At 44.9% G+C, this 18456-nt stretch overlaps 1 protein-coding gene across 2 annotated transcripts in view; it reads left to right on the forward strand.

Moving 5' to 3' along the window:
- Positions 1–15943, forward strand: part of LOC121692689 (MAM domain-containing glycosylphosphatidylinositol anchor protein 1) — a 182844-nt gene extending 166901 nt beyond the window's left edge. For both annotated transcript variants that reach the window (XM_042071495.1, XM_042071496.1), the window contains 2 exons: positions 7672–7780; positions 15300–15943. In XM_042071495.1, the coding sequence (XP_041927429.1) occupies positions 7672–7780; positions 15300–15397 (207 nt within the window). In that variant the 3' untranslated portion in view covers positions 15398–15943. The remainder of the gene's footprint in view (positions 1–7671; positions 7781–15299) is intronic.
- The last annotated feature ends 2513 nt before the right edge of the window (positions 15944–18456 follow it).

Here is an 18456-nt window from a genome sequence, read left to right on the forward strand (position 1 = left end):
CTTAACAGAGTCAGGGAGCTAGCTATTTAGCTAAATATAACATATAGCAACAACATGTACACAATATATTTCCACCTCACACACTTTTAACACTCTATTGTGGAATACTCATGTTTTTGGGGTGAAAAAAGCCTGTCTTCCGGAGATAGAAAGCAGTATGGGTCTCCATGTGGCACTTAACAGTAAATTAACCAGTGCACAGGTAGGTGAGTACTTTACATATTTCCACAGTTTGTCATTAATGCCTTTCATTTACTGTTGGGTAGGCTGCTTCTCAGCCATTGCTGTTTCGAGAAAGTCATTAAGTAGGTGCCTTAACTGGCTAGGCTTTTAGTGCATTAGTGACAAGTGTGCAGAATACATCTGTATTAGACAGAGACCCGGAGTGTTGTACAGACTTGTTCCACTATGCACGTAATTTGTGAATTGCTGCATCAAATTGCTAGAAGGGAGGTGGGTCATGCAAGAGTTGTTATGTCATTCAGGCATTGTTGTCACATACCCCCTAAATTCATTTTACAGAAGAGGAAAACTCATTAGGATAGATTACACCATCCATATTACCTAGCACTCCATCTTTCCTAGTCTCTTTTCTCTCTCCATCTCTCTTTCCCCCTCCCTTTTATTCTCTCTCTATCCCTCTCTCTTTGGCTTATCGCCGCTTTACCCTTCTTCTCTTCATTTCTGTTATCTCCATTTCTGTGCTTTTCAACAAAATTATTTGCAGCCAGATGAGAAAAAGCTATTTATCTCCTCTCATTTCTGCCTCTGTAATCTCGGGCGTGTTTTCAATAAGTGCACTGAATAGTAAAAGATTTAAGAAGTGGTGGAGTGGTTAAGGCCCAGGGAGTTGAGATAGTGCTCCTCGTTCCCAGTCTGGGTTTCCTTTCTTCCCTGTTTTGATTCTCTACTCACATCAGTCAATGCTAACGACTGAAGCAGCTTCTCCAAATGCAAAGCATTACCTGAACAGAAGGCCACTGCTCTCTCTCTCTCTCTCTCTCTCTCTCTCTCTCTCTCTCTCTCTCTCTCTCTCTCTCTCTACTCTTCTTCCAATTCAGCTGGCTTGCTTTTTTCAACCTTTCCCATTCTTTTTCTTCTCCTTCCTCCTCTTGCTCCTCCTCATCCTCCTCTTCTTCGTCCCGGCTTTCTCATCCTCATTGGTCCATCGATCGGCTCGGTGGGCTTACGATTTAGTAAAAATGAGAGGTAATGTTTCTTTCCCACACAAGCACAAACAGTCCGTGTGCGAGGAGAGAATTCAGTCATATCCTCTCCCTGGGTAGCTCCAGGCTGGGGTAGAAGGCTCCCTCAAGTAGATCCAAGGCTGGGCCTGGGAGTTTCATCTAATCACTGCACAGTTCATTTAAAGTTGGCTCAGCAGTCAGTTAACTGTCCACAAAATCTTTCTTTACGCCTGTACGGTTGCGTATACATTCATAATTTCCATAGAATCATGATGTCCGAATATCTGTTCCATATATGAACAGATTCGGAATTCAGAATCAGTGTTGAAGCAGTAGCTTCACTGTTTTGTGTCACTGTTTGAAATGTGAAGGGATTGTTTGCAGGGCTCAAAGCCGTCCCTGTCTGTTTGTGTGAAGCTTCTAGGGTGAAATGTGCATCATCTATTTTTAAAAGCGGCTTTCCCTTGACCAAAACTCAGATGGCCTGGCGGCTTTGCCAAGCATCTCACTGTCTGCCACGCTTTTTGAGCACTACCTCCCTGTCCCTGACATACATTAGCATGTGTGCCCAACGTCGGGCGCCAGTTGGCATTGCACGTGGCGCTCGTTTAACGGTTGTTCGGTTTTTTTACGGCACTTCTAAATTGCCACCTGCTTGGCACTGAGGATCTCAAATTTACTTTAATTGCTTTCTTTCGTAAGATGCGTGGCTCAGAAGTTGTCTAGCAGACAGATGAAAGAAAGGTGATGTCAAAAGAGGTATTCCCATGGGGGACTGTTGTTTTTTGCATTCAGCTGTAAACTTTTCAATTGCACAAGAGTAGGTTGTTGTTGGGTTTTTTTTGTTAATGCTGTGCAAATGTCTCCAGCATGTGAGTTCAGTTAGTGGGCCTTGGTGCAAAACATAGATATTTACGACGTGCCAGGTGGTAGCAGTAATTTCTTCCTACGAGTATGTGTGCTACTTTTACTGACAATGGGAAAAACATAACTGCCACAGCAGTGGGGAGTTAGTATGCAGATCAGGTACCATCTCCACCATAAGGGGGGAAACAGAGAAGCTTATACCAGCAAATCAGTGTTCTTGCTCTTGACTTTTTGAATTCTTATAATAGTATGTGGTAGCCAACAGCAGCTGCTGCTGCAGTTATTCCCGTCTTGAAACGTGTAGTGCAGTAGTGCGGTCTTCATCAAAGTCAATGTTAATGTATAACTAGAATGATGGTCCCCAGTTTGTGACCTTAAGGTCCCCAAGCCTTGTAGACGAACGAAGTAGAAAGGCTTTTTTGTTTGTGTAGAACATGGTTTCCAGAGGTTGCATTGTGTGCCTTAGAAACGGGGCCAGCCAATGTTTAAATCATAAACAGCTTGCGGGGAGTCTTGCCCCTGGGCGGTTACCCACCAGCTGTCTGTGTGGTGCTGTCTTGGTTTGCCGTGTTGTCAGTCAGGCACGCCGCGAGCCACTTCGAGCACCGCGTCTCCGCTGCCTTCCACCGGCACTGGCACACGCACCGCCACGCGCCCGGCACGGTACCGCACACTGAACACGGGGGTAGGTTTGAGCCGAGTCGAGTCAGTGCGGTGCGGAGCGTTGCGATGCGGAGCAGTGTGGTGCCGTGCGGAGGAGGCTGGTGAGGCGTACCAATGCCGTTTTCAGGGACATCAAAGGCGCATCCTCCGGGCGATTATGCCTGGGGTATGGTGCGAGATCAGCGGCAGCCCTGAGAGGGTACAAGCCCCGCTGACAAAAACAACACCCCATCTCCACCAGTGTCCCTGTGCCAACCACTCCGTATTCCAAACGCGTTTGACTCGCTTCTGTATGCACCGGTCCATTTTGTCGTCGCTCCATTATTGACTGTCTACACCCCTTGGCTCATCCTTTGCGTACTTTCCTGCGAGATGTATTTTTCTGCAAGATGTATTTTTCTTTCTCTCTCTCTATCTCTCTCTCTCTCCCTCTCTCTCTCTCGCCTCGCTTACGTAGTTTCTTAATTTGGTTGCTTCGCTAACTTCCTTCCCTCCATTGCTCATACATCCTGTCTGCCTTTCTTAGCTTGCAATGTTCTTTTTTTCCAATCAAACGGAAACCCAACTGATCAGAACAGTGATGCGTGTGTCTGTTTAACACACTGCCAATTATGACTCAAGTTTGTTTTTTTATCAGCACTCACACTGTGTGTGTGTGTGTGTGTGTGTTTGTGTGTGTGTGTGTGTGTGTGTGTGTGTGTGTGTGTGTGCGCATGCATGTGTGTATCTTCTCTCTCTCTCTCTCTCTCTTCATTTAGAGCACGCAAGCCCATTAACCTGTCCTCCTGTCTACTCACTGCATTGTCTAGAGTGCTTGTTGTTCACACCGATTCTTTTTTCCCTTCTTACTCTGCTCTGACGGTTAATTTCACACACACACACACACACACACACACATACACACACAAACACATACACACACACACAGACACACACATACACACACAAACACATACACACACACACAGACACACACACACACACACACACACACACACACACATAGAGAGAGACAGATAGAGAGAGACAGAGAGCGCCAGGATATCTTGCTAGTACAACACATAGGGGACAGGTATAGTGTTGTGCAGCCATGCACTTTGAAAGCGTAGAGCAGGTAGATTAAGTGAGAAGGGGCCAGTAATTAAGTCCCTCACCCCTCCTCTTTCTCCTCTGCACTCTGTGTTTTTCTCTCCTTTTCTTCCTCACACAGCTATGCCCTTATTCTCTCTCTCTCTCTCTCTCTCTCTCTCTCTCTCTCTTTCTTTCTCATCTCTCTGTACCTCTGGCGCTCCTCTTTCACTCACTCTACTTTCTGTTTTTTTTTTTCATCTTGTTATTCATCCACCAACTCCTTTCACCTCCCAGTGCTCATCCACCCCTTCTCTACACCTCCTTTCTCTTGCTCTCTCACTCTCTCTCTCAAATGGTCCGTCTTTTTTTCTTCTTTTTCCAAATGCACATGGCAATCAGGTGTTTAGAAGAAAAAAAACAGGGGATTCCAAGGCACTCTCAATTGTCAACGGTTAAAAAGCCTTTATTTTGTTGGCTTGGTTACATTTAAACCTTTAAAAAAAACTCAGATGCGTTTCGGCAAACAAGCCTTCATCAGGGAGTCAAACAGGTTTTTAGAAGCTTGATGGGAGAAAGGATATGACGCACACTCCTCCTCAACAACACCTATTCACTTGAGTATCCACGTTGTGGACACAGCCATTTAAACACACTCACACATACACACACCCACACACACACACACACACACACACACACACACACACACACACACACCCATGAGAGTGCAGGCTTTTTAAGAGTGGCTACCTGCCCCTGTGCGTGTGTGTGTGTGTGTGAGTGGAGTGGGCTCAAAGCTATTAACGCGTCCGCTGTCCCCTGAGAGCAGACCACACTCAGGCAATGCGGATGTGGGCCTCACTGTCACACAAATGCTTTAGAGATAAACATGTGCACAGGCACACACAATCTCACACACATGAACACACAAACAAATAACCAGTCACACTCATATGCACACACACACACACACACACACACACACACACACACACAAGCATAAACACACACACATGCACACGTTGTCCAAATCAACTCAGACAGAGCTTTTAATAGTTTAATTTGTTTAGACCCTATCTCAGGTGTTTCAGGAGCCTGTTATCCAGCTGCAGAGGTGTTGATAGAACAGAACTGGCCCTCTGGAATACAGCACAGCCTGTGCAGAACTGAATGAGATGTGTGTGTGTGTGTGTGTGTGTGTATGTGTGTGTGTGTGTGTGTGTTTGTGTATGTTTGCATTTGTTTGTTTGTTTGTATGTGTGCTTGTGTTTGTGTCTGATAAACACTGATGTCGATGAGCTGGAAACTTCACAGAAAAACATAGGGAATGTGTTTGCAAGACTAAGAGAGTGAGTGTGGTTGTATGCCTGTGAATTTTAATGGGAGCGTGAGTGGGTGTGTGATTGAGTATGAGTAAGTTCTTCTCTGTGTGGATAATGATGTAGTTGAATTCTTGAGTGAGTGTGTGCGTGCGTGTGCGTGTTTGTGTGTGTTATTTATGTGTCTCATGTTGTATGTCTATATGTATGTATGTATGTATATGTATGTGCGTTGTGGTGCTTGTGCTTGTGTGTGTGCCACGTTGTGTGATTGTGCATATATATCTGTGTGTATGTACAGTATGTATGCATGTATGTATGTATGGATGCCGTGGGACATCTATACATGTGTGTGTGCGTTTGTGTATGTGTGTGGGCTGCCTGAATCATGTGTGAGTGTGCGTATCTGTGCTTATGTATCTGTGTGTATGTGTGCTGCGGTGTGTCTGCATGTGTGTGTGCGCCACCTGGGTCATGCTTGAGTGTGCATATATATATGTGTGTACAGAATATGTATGTATGTGTTCTGTGGGGTGTGTGCACGTGTGTGTGTGCGCCGGATGTGTCATGTGTGAGTGTGTGTGTGTTAGTTTGGTGCATATGATACACGCGGGCATCATTACCGGGCGCTGTTTGACACGGCTGTGATCCGCTGCCCGCCCAGCTGCCACGACCTCGCTGCCAATTAGCCTAGAGAGCAGAGTGGAGCGTGTCCCTCGAGTGTGTGTGTGTGCGTGCATGTGTGTGTGTGTGTGTGTGTGCGTGCGTGCGTGAGTGCGTGCGTGTATGTGGGGGCGAGTAAACTCCTCGCCCTCTTTTGAACAGTCGCGCTGCCCGACAAATCAAATTAGCCCACCTCTCTGGCCGAGATGACCTGGCCAAGATGACCGGGCCGAGCAGCGATCCCCATTAGAAAGCTGCAGCACACTCGGCCTTTCACCTCCGGGTCCTGGGCCCTTCACTTCTCTCTCTCTCTCTCTCTCTCTCTCTCTCTCTCTCTCTCTCTCTCTCTCTCTCTCTCTCTCTCTCTCTTCTGCCACTGTTTTTTTATTCAAAAGGAGTCGCTCTGCACAGCACGCACAGCTGCCCACGCACTGTTAGCCAGACATACAGAGAGGAGAGAAATAGAGAGGGAAAGAGAGAGGAGAGTGCATATGCATGTGTGTGTGTGTGTGTGTGTGTGTGTGTGTATGTGTGTGTGTGTGTGTGTGTGTGTGTGTGTATGTGTGTGTGTATGTGGCAGGTGTGTATGTGGTGGGGGTGAGTATAAGTGTTTTCTCTGCTCTACACTGTTAGCAAATGGAACAGGTGTTCATAGCAGGACAGGAATGGGTCAAAAGAAGTGAGTCCCTAGCGTCTGGTCCCCTGAGGTAGCTCAGTCGACCTTTGACCTCAAACTCCTCCTGGTGGTTGAACTGCAAGACTGCAGTGTCTGCTCAGTGCAAACATGCCTAGTCTACCTGTTATCACCTGGCAAGTGTTTCCTTACCTACTGATACACTAGTCATAAAGTCATCCAACTATGTGATGATGTGTGTGTATTTGCTTATGGATTTCTTTGAAAATTGAAAATGTACTGTAGTTTATGAGGTTGTGAAAAGCTCTTTGCATATGAGGCTAAATGAATCTAAGATTAGGTTGATCAAAAGAGTAGTGGCTTGTGATTGGTCAGGCAAATAGGAATAAGCTGTGGTCTTTGAATTTCCCTTCTAAATTCAAACCTTGCATAGGCCAAGCTACATGCTTCTGGATTTAATCATTCTCAGAGTAAACTCTGCCGTACAACCTCTTTGATAGAAACATGGCCGGTGTAGACATTGAGGCCCATTGAAGCTGAAGTTAAATCCACTTCAATGCTGGCTCCTCAAAGCATTTCCAAAAGCATTTAGCCAATCAAATGTCTCAAATTCACCGAACAGCGAACAACAGTTAAACACATCCCTTTTGTAAATTGTAAATGCAAGCAGCAAGCACAGTGTGTTCTTGTCAGTGCTTTGCGGTGTTGTGAAATGAGTTAGAGGCTGAATTAAATGTGCTTTGTCCCCCTCCACCTTGGTTCATTAGGTGTGCGTCGGCACGCGTGCCACGCCGTACACACACCAGGTTATTGTTTGTGCCGTGTGCGTTGGTGAGGTTTGAATATGGCCTCCGTCTGATGAGCTCTGGGCCGCAGGAGCTCAGATGGCGCCGCTTCCAGACAAATTAACCTGTCAGTCAGAGTGGGCGGGCCCTTTCCCAGCGCAAAGGGATCAAACCTACTCGTGGCCTGATTAAAACACACACAACATACACACATACACACGTGGCATGCAAGGCCTTCTCCTGTGTACACCTGTATATGTATACTATTTCATTATTCACTGCTGTCAAATATATTGACCTTTGTGGTGAATAATCCAGTAACATGGATTACTGCACACAACAAAACTGCTGTATTCCAAGTAAGCTCAAAAAGGAAGGGTGAGAGATGTGACACAAACACAGCAATAGGTGATTCTCAAAGCTTAAATGCAATGAAAGGAAATCCTCTTTGTGTGATAGTGGTTGTCTTCTGCTTTTCACAGGTGGTGTTTGAGGGCATAAGAGGAGAGGGCTACGAGGGGGACATCGCCATTGACGACGTGTCCGTCACCAAGGGGAAATGCAAACAGGACAACTCTGGGTCCAACACAGGTGGGTTCTGCCCTTAATCAGTCTCATTGTGAGTGAGTGTCCAACATCTTAATAACTCCTTTATTAGCCCTAATATGTGTATGCACCACAGTCCACAATGGGTTTGAAACTCAGCATCACACTAACATGGGCAATCTCTAACAGGGTTGTGTAGTAACACTGTTTGTTGTACTGCACAGGGCACACAACAAAAAGGAAGGCATGAGAAAGGTAAAGAGAGGGAATACAATGGGGGGGTAGAGAGAGAGATACTGAAATAATGATTGCGTCCCCGCAACATTGGCAGTGTAGCCAACACAACTGTATTAAGACCATTTCTCATTCTCATTCACAACATTATGAGCCATTTTGAACGCCACAGAACTGTAGAAAAGTCTACATCAATGCAAAGGTATGACAGACATCATAGCATTGTTTACCAAAACAAAAACTGTGTAAAAAGTAGTAGAATAAAATGACAAATAGGAAACTTTTGCTGGTTTTATTTGATTATGAACCTTTCTTTCACCATGAACTTCCACTATCAACCTACCACAGTTGAATAATTTCACTACCTTTTACCACTCCTGAAGAAGAATTGGCTGACCAAACTTATTATGCGTAAAAGTGAGCAATATAAAACACTGTTGTAAACAGCTATGTAAAAGGCTGCACCATCACCATATACTGTGCTTTATACTACTACCTTATGATCACCACTGTGTAGAAAAGAAAGTTCCATATTTTATGAATACAAACACCTGGGCAGAGCTCTATAGGCATAATACATTAGAATCCCAAATGCGTAATGCAGTGAATTTTAATAAGGGATACGCCATTCCCCCTGGAAAACTAAGATATGAGGAAAGACTCGGACATCTCCGAGCATACTTAAGCTTTCACTATTTCCTTCTGAACCTTTCTGAAAAGGAATATTTCTATAGCACATTAATAGGCGCACCTGTTTGAAGCCATATAGGCAAAAGGAATTACAATTGCTAATGTGAGATGTCCGGGCTACACCAGCACCAAACCATGCCTACAGGAGTGGACTGGGATATTGCCTATTGATATCTGACCTTTGGAATTTTGAAAAATGCATAAGCCGATGCGAAGCCAGGAGCTGTTAGAACCATCCGTTTAATCAAGTTTGTTATAAATTGTAATTTCCAACAAAAAAATAAATAAGTGAAAATGTAAAGTAGCTAAAAAAGCCTTGAAACATTGAAACAAATCAGCCATGTAAGGTTGAATGAGAGAATTCCTAGATATTCAGTTAATAATTTCAGCTTGAATTTGTTTATAACTATAGCATAAATACTTCTAAAATGTGTCAACATCTGTTTTGCAGACATTTACAAATCAAACAGGGTCTTTGCCAACCACTTTTGCAGGCAATTTTACGGACTCACATTGTCAATGAGGGCATTTTCCAATTAAGACTGATACGTCTCACGCTGAGATTTCCGACTTTGGCAGCTGGCCATGCCGCCTGCATCACATGTTGATGATAATAGATAATAAAACATTTTGAACATTCACAGGGAACAGACTAATGCGATAAACAGAATGTATGGAACAGTTTAGGGAAGGTCAGTGTGTGTTAAAATTGCAGATTTGCTGCAGGTGGAAGGAATGCACACATAATATGATGGAAGTGTTGTTCCTATTTGTGTATTGTATAGTAAATGTAAACCTAATGGAAATATCTGATATATGAAAGACAAACAGATGGTGAGGGAAAATCTCATCCTATATATCAATTTCGATATTAAATAGGCTATGTAGTTATCGAGAAAGCGGATTTAAGAGGTACATATGCACACTTCTGTCAGGAATCTATTTATTGTTGTATCATGTTTGTTATTCCTTTCGTACCATCTGCTTTGCAATCCAAATGAGCATCGATGTATGAATGTATGAGAGAGAGAGGAAAAGGGGCGAGATGGAGAGGGGGAAGAGAGTGATACACAGAGAACGGGAACAGAGTGAGAGAAGGGAAGTGTGTGTGTGTGTATGAGCGAGAGAGAGAGAGAGAGTGTGTTTGTGTGTATGTATGTGTACGTGTGTGTGTGTATGTGTATGAGAGAGAAAGAGAGAGTGTGTGTGTGTGTGTGTGTATATGTGTGTGTGTGTGTGTGTATACGTGTGTGTGTGTGTGTGTGTGTGTGTGTGTGTGTGTGTGTATACATAAGCCCGCCTGGAAGCTGTGGAGGCAGCTGGACCGCGAGCCGCAGGCACGGCTCCCTGGCGCGAGGCTTGGCACGCGCTTGGCACACGCTGATCCCTCCGCGCCCGCTGGGAGACTCCGGTGGCAGCATGAGGGGAAGGGTCCTCCTCCTAGGCTCAACGCGGTGGGCACAGGGACAGGAAAGGGCCCGGTGCCAGCCTCGCTCTAGCAGACGGGCAGCCAACCAGCCTCCGAGCCATCCTACTGTATGCCTCTATGGCCTTGCCATGAATGCCATGAATACTGCCAATGCCAGCAATACCATGAATATGCTCCTCTCTGAACAAATAGCCTCTTCTTCTGTCTGCCACTGGAAATAACTCTCCAGTCTTTTGTGGGCTTACAGCAATCACCGCTCTATGCTCACGCATAAATTGTTCTTTACACAATGTAGCTTGTAGAATAAATGTCTGCCCTGCTCTTGACCACAGATGATTGTTAGCCACTGAAGTGGGGAATTTGTACTCCAGTAGAGCCAACTGAATAGAGACCAACGTTTTTACTCCTGCTCATAAACCTCTCATGTTCGCTGTTTTAGCTCTCTTTGGAGAAGATGCTAAGTTGCTACGGGAGCTATAACTCAGGTAAAGGTGGAGAGTAATAAACCCCCACACTGACCTCAGACCAGCGGTGTGTGGAACTAACAGTCTACTCAGGCAGGCAGTATCATCAAAGAGTCAGGCATTCGGCTGTCAGTGGGCAGGTTCAGACCATAGCAGCAGCCCTTGTCCCTCTGGCCTTGTCATACAGTAATCCTGCACACACACACACACACACACTTCACAGTCCTCTACCAATACCCCACCTTATCAGTGGCCTCAGAGTCTCTCTCTCTCTCTCTCTCTCTCTCTCTCTCTCTCACACACACACACACACACACACACACACACACACACACACACAGACACAAACACACTTCACAGTCCTCTACCAATACCCCACCTTATCAGTGGCCTCAGAGTCTCTCTCTCTCTCCTTCTTTCTCTCTCTTTTTCAGTCCAATTCAGTTCATAAAGCCATAACAATCCGTAGAAATCTGTTTAGTCTGTGGGAGTTGTTTTAGCTTACAGATTTGCAGCATCTGCATGAGGTTGAGAAGAAAGCCCCTTTCTCCTGTAGTAGTAGTCTACAGTAATTCTGCTCACCCATGACAAAAAGCACTTTACAGTCAAGTGGGATTTCCCCCCTGCTGCTAGCACAGTAACTACTATACAAAGGGGATGCCTTCGTTCATTAGTGTGCTGTTGGATAGCCCCAATTTGCAGAATTATATGGCAGGAAGAGCCCAAACCCACAACATAAATAACATTAAAAGTGTTCACCCAAGAAAAACACACACACCCGGCTCTTACTTTCTTGTTGGAGCAGCTAGATGCTAACTAACAAATTGACCTGGAGGTCTAGACCATAATGAACGCTTTGGGGTCACCCTCACACTCTAGGCCTCCTCTCTTCTCCTCTCCTCTCCTCCTCTACTCTCTTCTCCTGCCCTCTCCTCTTCTCTCCTCTCTTCTCCTCCCCTCTCTTCTCATCTCCTTTCCTCTCCTCTTTTCTCTTCTCCTCTTCCCCTCTGCACATTCACCCCATTAATTGGTTCCATGAGCACCTTTAAAGAGAATTCCAGAAAATGACCCAACATCCAGTGCCTGGGTCCTCATCAAATATTTACCATGAGCCTTTACCTCCCAAACAGCTCGGCAGCAAAACAAAACTGGAATGCTGGAGGGAGGGGGGTGGGGGGTGCTGGTGGTGGTGGAGGGGATCCTTAAGTTGACGCTAAATTATTGATGCTCCAATAAACAGGAAGCGCTGTGTGTGCTTGTGTGCGCTTGCCGTCGGGAGGCAGGCAGATGACACAGATGGGTAATTATTGCCTGAGATTGCAGGTGAAATTGGCATCTGCCGGTTTCGTATGTGGCACGGCGTGTGTGGGTGTGTGTACACACTCTCTCTCACACAAACACACACACACTCACTCACACATTTGTAAAGGCATTATACACTCCTAGTGAAGATTCATACACATGTGCAAACACACACACACACACACACACACACACACTCACACATATGTAAAGGCATTATACACTAGTGAAGATGCATACACATGTGCACACACACACACACACACACACACATACACACACATATGTAAAGGCATTATACACTCCTAGTGGAGATAAATACACATGTACACACACACACACACACACAGACAAACATACCCACACACATACACACACACAAACATACACACACAGGGTCATGTAGCAATGCAGTGGTTTGAAGCACAGAAAGCTGGTGAACATGCCAGTGCTAGCGGCAATGCAGCAGTGGGAGTGTGAGGCACTAGGAGCAGGCGCTCAGTGCTCACTGTCGAGACTGCACTTCACAGCTTCCCTGGCTCATCCTCCACATCCACGGCTCTCCAAAGAGTCCATCTGGGTTGTTTCGTTGTTTGGGACCTTTGAGATGTTTTTATTGTAAATAATGAAATGTGCTTACACCACAAGGCCGTGGTGGAGCACTTTATGTGTCTCATTTCAGCCTCGTTACGCAAAGGCATTTAGTTATTTTATGGCTATTAAATTTGCAGTATTATTAAAAAAGCTGAACGTGTGTGTGTGTGTGAGAGAGAGAGAGAGAGAGAGAGAGAGAGAGAGTGAGAGAGGGGAGGGGGGCACCAGCAGGGATCAATCATTATGAACTGTGAATCATTCATATCTACCCTCCTTGTAGTGTTCAAAGAACATTCATCTCCTGTGTTTTTGTGTGTGTGTGCGTGCGCGTGTGCGCGGGCACGCGCGTGTGTGTGTGTGTGAATGTGTGTGTGTATTTGTGTAATATGGCTGTAAGGGAGGGAGAGGGAGAATGAGAGAGAGAGAGAGGGTAAAAGAAGAAAGCGAGGGAATAAGAGTGAAGGAGGGAGAATGAGAGAGAGGTAGAGAGAATGAGAGAGGGAGAATGTGAGAGGGGGAGGGAGGGAGAGCGAGGCTTTGCTCCCATGGGGTTCCTCTCTGTGCGCTCTCTGAGGAAGTGGATGCAGCGAGCGCCCAGCTGCATGAGATGGATCACCTGCTCTCCTCTTTTCTCCTCCCCGTCCTCCTCCTCTCTCATTTTTCTGCCTCACGCTGTCCTCTGCTGTCCACTCCTCCACACATTTTGTCTCCCTCACTTACTCTCCACTTGCTTTCCTGTTCTCCCTCTCTCTTTTTTGCCCTTTCTCCTCTCTTCTCCTATCTCCTGTCCTCTCATCCTCTCATCCTCCTCTTTTCTTCTCCTCTGACTCTGATCTCTCTCGGACTTCTCCGCTGTATTCTTCTCCTCCGCTTATCTCCTCTCACCTGTCGTCCTCCGGTCTTCTCTGTTCCGTTCCTGTCTCCTCTACCTCCCGCTTGTCTCTTTTACTTCTCTGTGTCTCTGCTGTCCTTTACCACACGTTGTCACTCCATCTCTTCTCCTCTCTTCTCTTCCCTTCTTTTCTCTTCTCTTCCCTTCCCTTCTCTTCCCTTCCCTTCTGTTTTGGCAGTGCCATACCATTGCTAGTGTATGAGTGATGAGTACTGTATGTGTGCTGGGATGTGCCACAAGTTTTTTTTTCTGAGATCATAAATCACTACCAGACTGAGAACAGACTTAAAGTGTGTCTGTCTGTGTGTTTGTGCTGGTGTGTGTGTGTGTGTGTGTGTGTGTGTGTGTGTGTGTGTGTGTGTGTGTGTGTGTGTGGAGGGATTTTAGGGGGAGAGGACATTGTGGTCGAGGAGACACAGGAGGTGGAGGCAAGTTATAAAAGGGAGAGTGGGGGGGGCATTTTTCTATAACCTGCACAGCTGCTGACAGATGTGTTCTATTATGGAAAGTTATGAACTGTTTGGGTTATACATTTGTGGTACAAAGCACAAATCCAGACTAGGTCAGCATATGATACTTGGAATAGAACACACACACATACACACACACACACACACACACACACACACACACACACACACACACACACAGACACACATATACACAAACAGCTGCAATTTCTGAATTCTCCCATACCCAATCCCAAATCTCTCACCACCCCAAAAAGACCTTGAAAAGAGACATCCTTGAGAGGGTGCTTTTCTTATGAATAGGACGAATAAAAGGTCTATTATATACACATTGATTTTTTTGCTGGCTAGAGTATCTCATGAATTCATATTGATTATTCTAAACACAATACCTGCTTTTTATTTATTAAAATTGGTCAGGATATGCAATCACAGGATCACTGTGTGTGTGTGTGTGTATGTGTGTGTGTATATATACATCTCTGTTCTTATCTTTCTCTCATTCTCTCTCTCTCTCTCTCTCTCTTTGAGTGTGTCGGTGTGTTTGTTTCTGTTTGTGTGTGTGTGTGTGTGCGTGCGTGCATGTGTGTGTGTTAAACATCCATACATATAAATTCCTGAATGAATTTTCTTGTTCTCCTCAAAAGATGCCATGACTAATAGACCAACAATTCACTTAGCACAGCAAGCTGAAACATAATCCATCATAATTGGCCCTTTCTCCAACCGATTCATCCCCCGTGTTGTCACTTTGTCTTAGTTAGCGCCTTTGATTTGAGCCTAGCCTGAACTAGAATTCACACCTTGCTCGACAGTCGTCTGATGATGACATCAATAGCAACCCCCTCGTTGCCTGAATCTGATCTCCACGCTCTGGCGAGGGCCCATCACAGAATCCGCACGAGGCAAGCGGCTTCAGTTGGCACCTCCCACGCACCCTCCCTCAGCCCTCGTTTTTCCTCGTTTTTTTCCCCCTCTTCTTTTTCTTTTTTTCTTTTTCTTTCTTTCATTCTCTGAAGCAGCCTTTCCGCAGCCTTTTCCCCAGCTGAGTATCTACACAAGGAAAAATGGTGGGAAAAAAGGAGTCAGATTCCTACCCATGGGGTCACACAAAGCAAGTTGTTTTGGCCCGTTTATTTATGTGTGGATTACACGGTCAGGAAGCTGTCCTGGAGCACGGGAGAAAACTAATAAGACATGACTGCGCTGACTGACTTGAATGACTGACGGAGCTCGTTGTCAGAGAAGGACTGAAACCACTTGGGGATTGCAAGTGATCTGGTTATCTATATGTGGTTTGAAGTGTTTCCTCTGTTGTTTTTTTTGTTTTGTTTTGTTTTTTTTAAATTGTGTTAAGAAATTGTCCAAGAGGCAAACTGTGAACTTTTTTCTGATTCTCTTTTGCCTTGTGTGTGCGTTGTGTGTATCTCTGTGTGTGTATGTGTGTGTGTGTGTGTGTGTGTGTGTGTGTTGTGTGTGTCTGTCACAGCTGTTCTCTTGGGAAATGCACCTGCCTGTCGCCCAGGCCCCTTGACGACATGGGCGACCTTTGCTGTCTGGTCCTGCCTGCTATCATTCTCCAGATGATGATGATGATGACGACGACGACGACAACGGTCAAGACGAAGACGAAGACAATGACGACATACAGTACATCCACACAAGAGCCCTCAACCCTCCCACTCCCCTTTGGTGGAGACAGACACTGCCCCTATGCTCTCCCTCTCCTCCTCCTCTTCCTCACTCTCCCTTACTTCCTGTTCCTCACACCTCACATCTTCCTTTCCCATCCATGGTTGCACCCACAACCTTTTCCCAAACCACTCTTCCTTCCGTCCGCCAATGTGTCTTTGAATCACCTGCATTCACACCCCATCTCTCCTCTCCTCTCCTCTGTCACTAACACTAAGACCTCATCATTCGTGGAGTAATAAGGGTGTCTGTCTATTCATTACATCATATGTAGGACTGTGTGACTGTGATCACATATTTTGGCTGCATAGATTCACCCTGCTTTGACCACCCCCTTTGTTCTTGTGTGTAACTGTCACGTATCTTCACCTCGCATAGCTTCACGTATCGTTGTCATGCATCGCTTTCTGTTTACTATCGTCTCATAGACTTTAGCCCCCCCTTTGCCCCCTCCACCCCCCCAACCCCCCCCCCCCCCCCCCCTCTTCTCTGGACCTTCTTCCATCTATGGCGTCGCCCCTCTGTTCGTCTCAGACACACCAAAGTGTCGACCACTCAACCAAAGATGATGATGTTGGGACCTAATGTTGGAGTCGGTGGGTGGGTGTTGTGTGACTGAAGGTGGGGGACCCTTACCTCATCTCCCCACCCTGGAAGCCCTCTGGCCCTCCTCCCACTAGGATAGACCTCAGGGGGTGGCTGAGGGAACCAGAAAACGAGTGGAGGGAGCAGAGAAAAGCAGAGAATGGATGAAAGATGGACATATTCTGCCTCTGGTTTTATGTGGTGAAAGAGTGGTAAACCTGAAGGGAATTAACCTGTACATTACATTTATCTGTATAAGATATAATATGATGTAACATCAAAACAAGTCAACAGGTCAACAAACACAAAACAAACATCAACAACAATTTATGGATATTTATAACTTTGCAGACTGCATCAAAGTGAAACTGAAGAAGCACAACTTTATATCCTCTTAACGTTTTTTTTATTTGTTTTGTTTGTTTTTCCCCCTGTGTGGTGTTCTGTTGTCTGATTTAACTTACGCCAGTGAGCACCTACTGTCTCTCTGCTTTCTTTATGAGTCGTGATCCCACATTATTGGTTTTTGGGAATTACAGACAAAACAAGAGTTATGAAAGTGGAAGAAAAAAAAGAAAAAGTCTCTCCATACCTTCTGGACATGCCTAACCAGAATGGCCATTGACCACCATAGATTGTTGAAACAGACCTCAAACTGGGATGGAGACTGAGAGTGTCATTCATACTTACTCACGGGAAATTGGATAAGACAGCGGTCACTTTTCCTTGTGATCTGGGATGGATCAGGCGATGCGTATCAGAGGATCTACGGAGTTCAAACCCTTTCTTTGCCAAAGGATGGGCGACTGTGTGAATTGAGAACTTAAGGAGGTGATGTGCAATACATATATGGGGGGCATATAGATATATACATGTTGGTCTGTTCGACCCTGACCTTTGTTTGTTTTCAAAAATAAGTGGTGAAAAAAAAATGATTTCATGTGTTTCCGATAATGAATGTCAAGCAGGATTTCACACTGCGTAGATTGAGACAACAGACATTTGAGACAGACTGTATTCTTTAGGGTTTAACCACACAAGTTATCAAGCTTTCTCTGTTAAGATCATCGCAGATTAATTTTGACTGGTGTTTGGTCTTACTGAAGTATTTAGCAACACATGTCAGTGTATCCGTTTAGCAATATTGTGACAATAATTTCAAAATACTTACTCATAGGCACATGTATTCCTCATATTACTCACGCCAAACTCATCACAACAATTCATAACATCAGGTCAGAGTCAGGTTGCCATATTATAAATTCATCTAATGGTTACAGTTCTCTCACATGAGCTACATATGGCTCACTGGAGTTCACTCACAGTGCATCAAGGAACAATCACTGGTCCTTTTTAAAAGAAAGTCTGTGTTTGATTGTTGTCTGTTATTGGATTTTGATGTATATAAAAGAGCAGTGGTTTTCATAGGAGATGAGCAGTGCTGGCATATTTAGGAGCACAATAAGACAATGTCAATCACAATGGAAAAAACCATGTGTGCCTCTTTAAGAGAATGCCCCTAAAACAAAGTTTTATTGCAGAATTGGACGTCTAAGACTGTATTGTACAACCCAAAGTGAAATGTGTATATTTTTCCATTGTTGTCTCAGCACCTAAATCACACATACAACACGTGGCCCCATCTTGTCCCTGGTTATGAAATCAGCTCAAGCAAAATAATCCAATGTCGCCATCATCCATCCTCGCAAGCCAAACCACTGTCAAACCTCAGTTTTGCCACTCTCTAAATGCATCATGGGAATCAGAGTCTATCCTGTCAGCCTTTAGATGCATTATGTGCATTATCCTTTCACTCTGTGTAACAAGTTAGTCACTAACTCTTACACTCTTGTACTGTCACTCAAGCAACCATGTATGTACAGTAATGTATTAGTGAGGTGTTCTTAGGCTGTCCCATTACAACATGAATGCAGAGTCAGGGGCAAGTCAAGTGGACCAAAATCAAACTGATCAAAATCATTTTTTAAATGTCAACACAGCTGGGCTTTTTTTCTTCTCGGTCTACCCATTGACAGTAGCTACTTTGAACACTCATTTCCTAGGCTAATTCACTGAACAGAATCAGTTCATTAACACGACTCAAAATGTTTTTTAGAATGAACTCTCATTGGGTTAATCCAGGTCAAGATCCAAGATGTGACACACTGATCCACTGCTTCTCTTGTGTTATTTAGACCTTAGCATAGTACACCGGTGATACAAGGAAAAGCTTCAAGAATAAGATGATTGCAGATAAAATATATGGAGGTTAGTAGCATGGGGTTTGGCAGAACATCTCACTGTAAGCTAGCTGACTATTTACAGTTCCACCGCAAGGACAAACAGCCTATTCGCATTGTGCTTCTAGT

The sequence above is a fragment of the Alosa sapidissima genome, chromosome 19 (assembly GCF_018492685.1).
Source record: "Alosa sapidissima isolate fAloSap1 chromosome 19, fAloSap1.pri, whole genome shotgun sequence".
Classification (NCBI taxonomy): Eukaryota; Metazoa; Chordata; class Actinopteri; order Clupeiformes; family Clupeidae; genus Alosa; species Alosa sapidissima.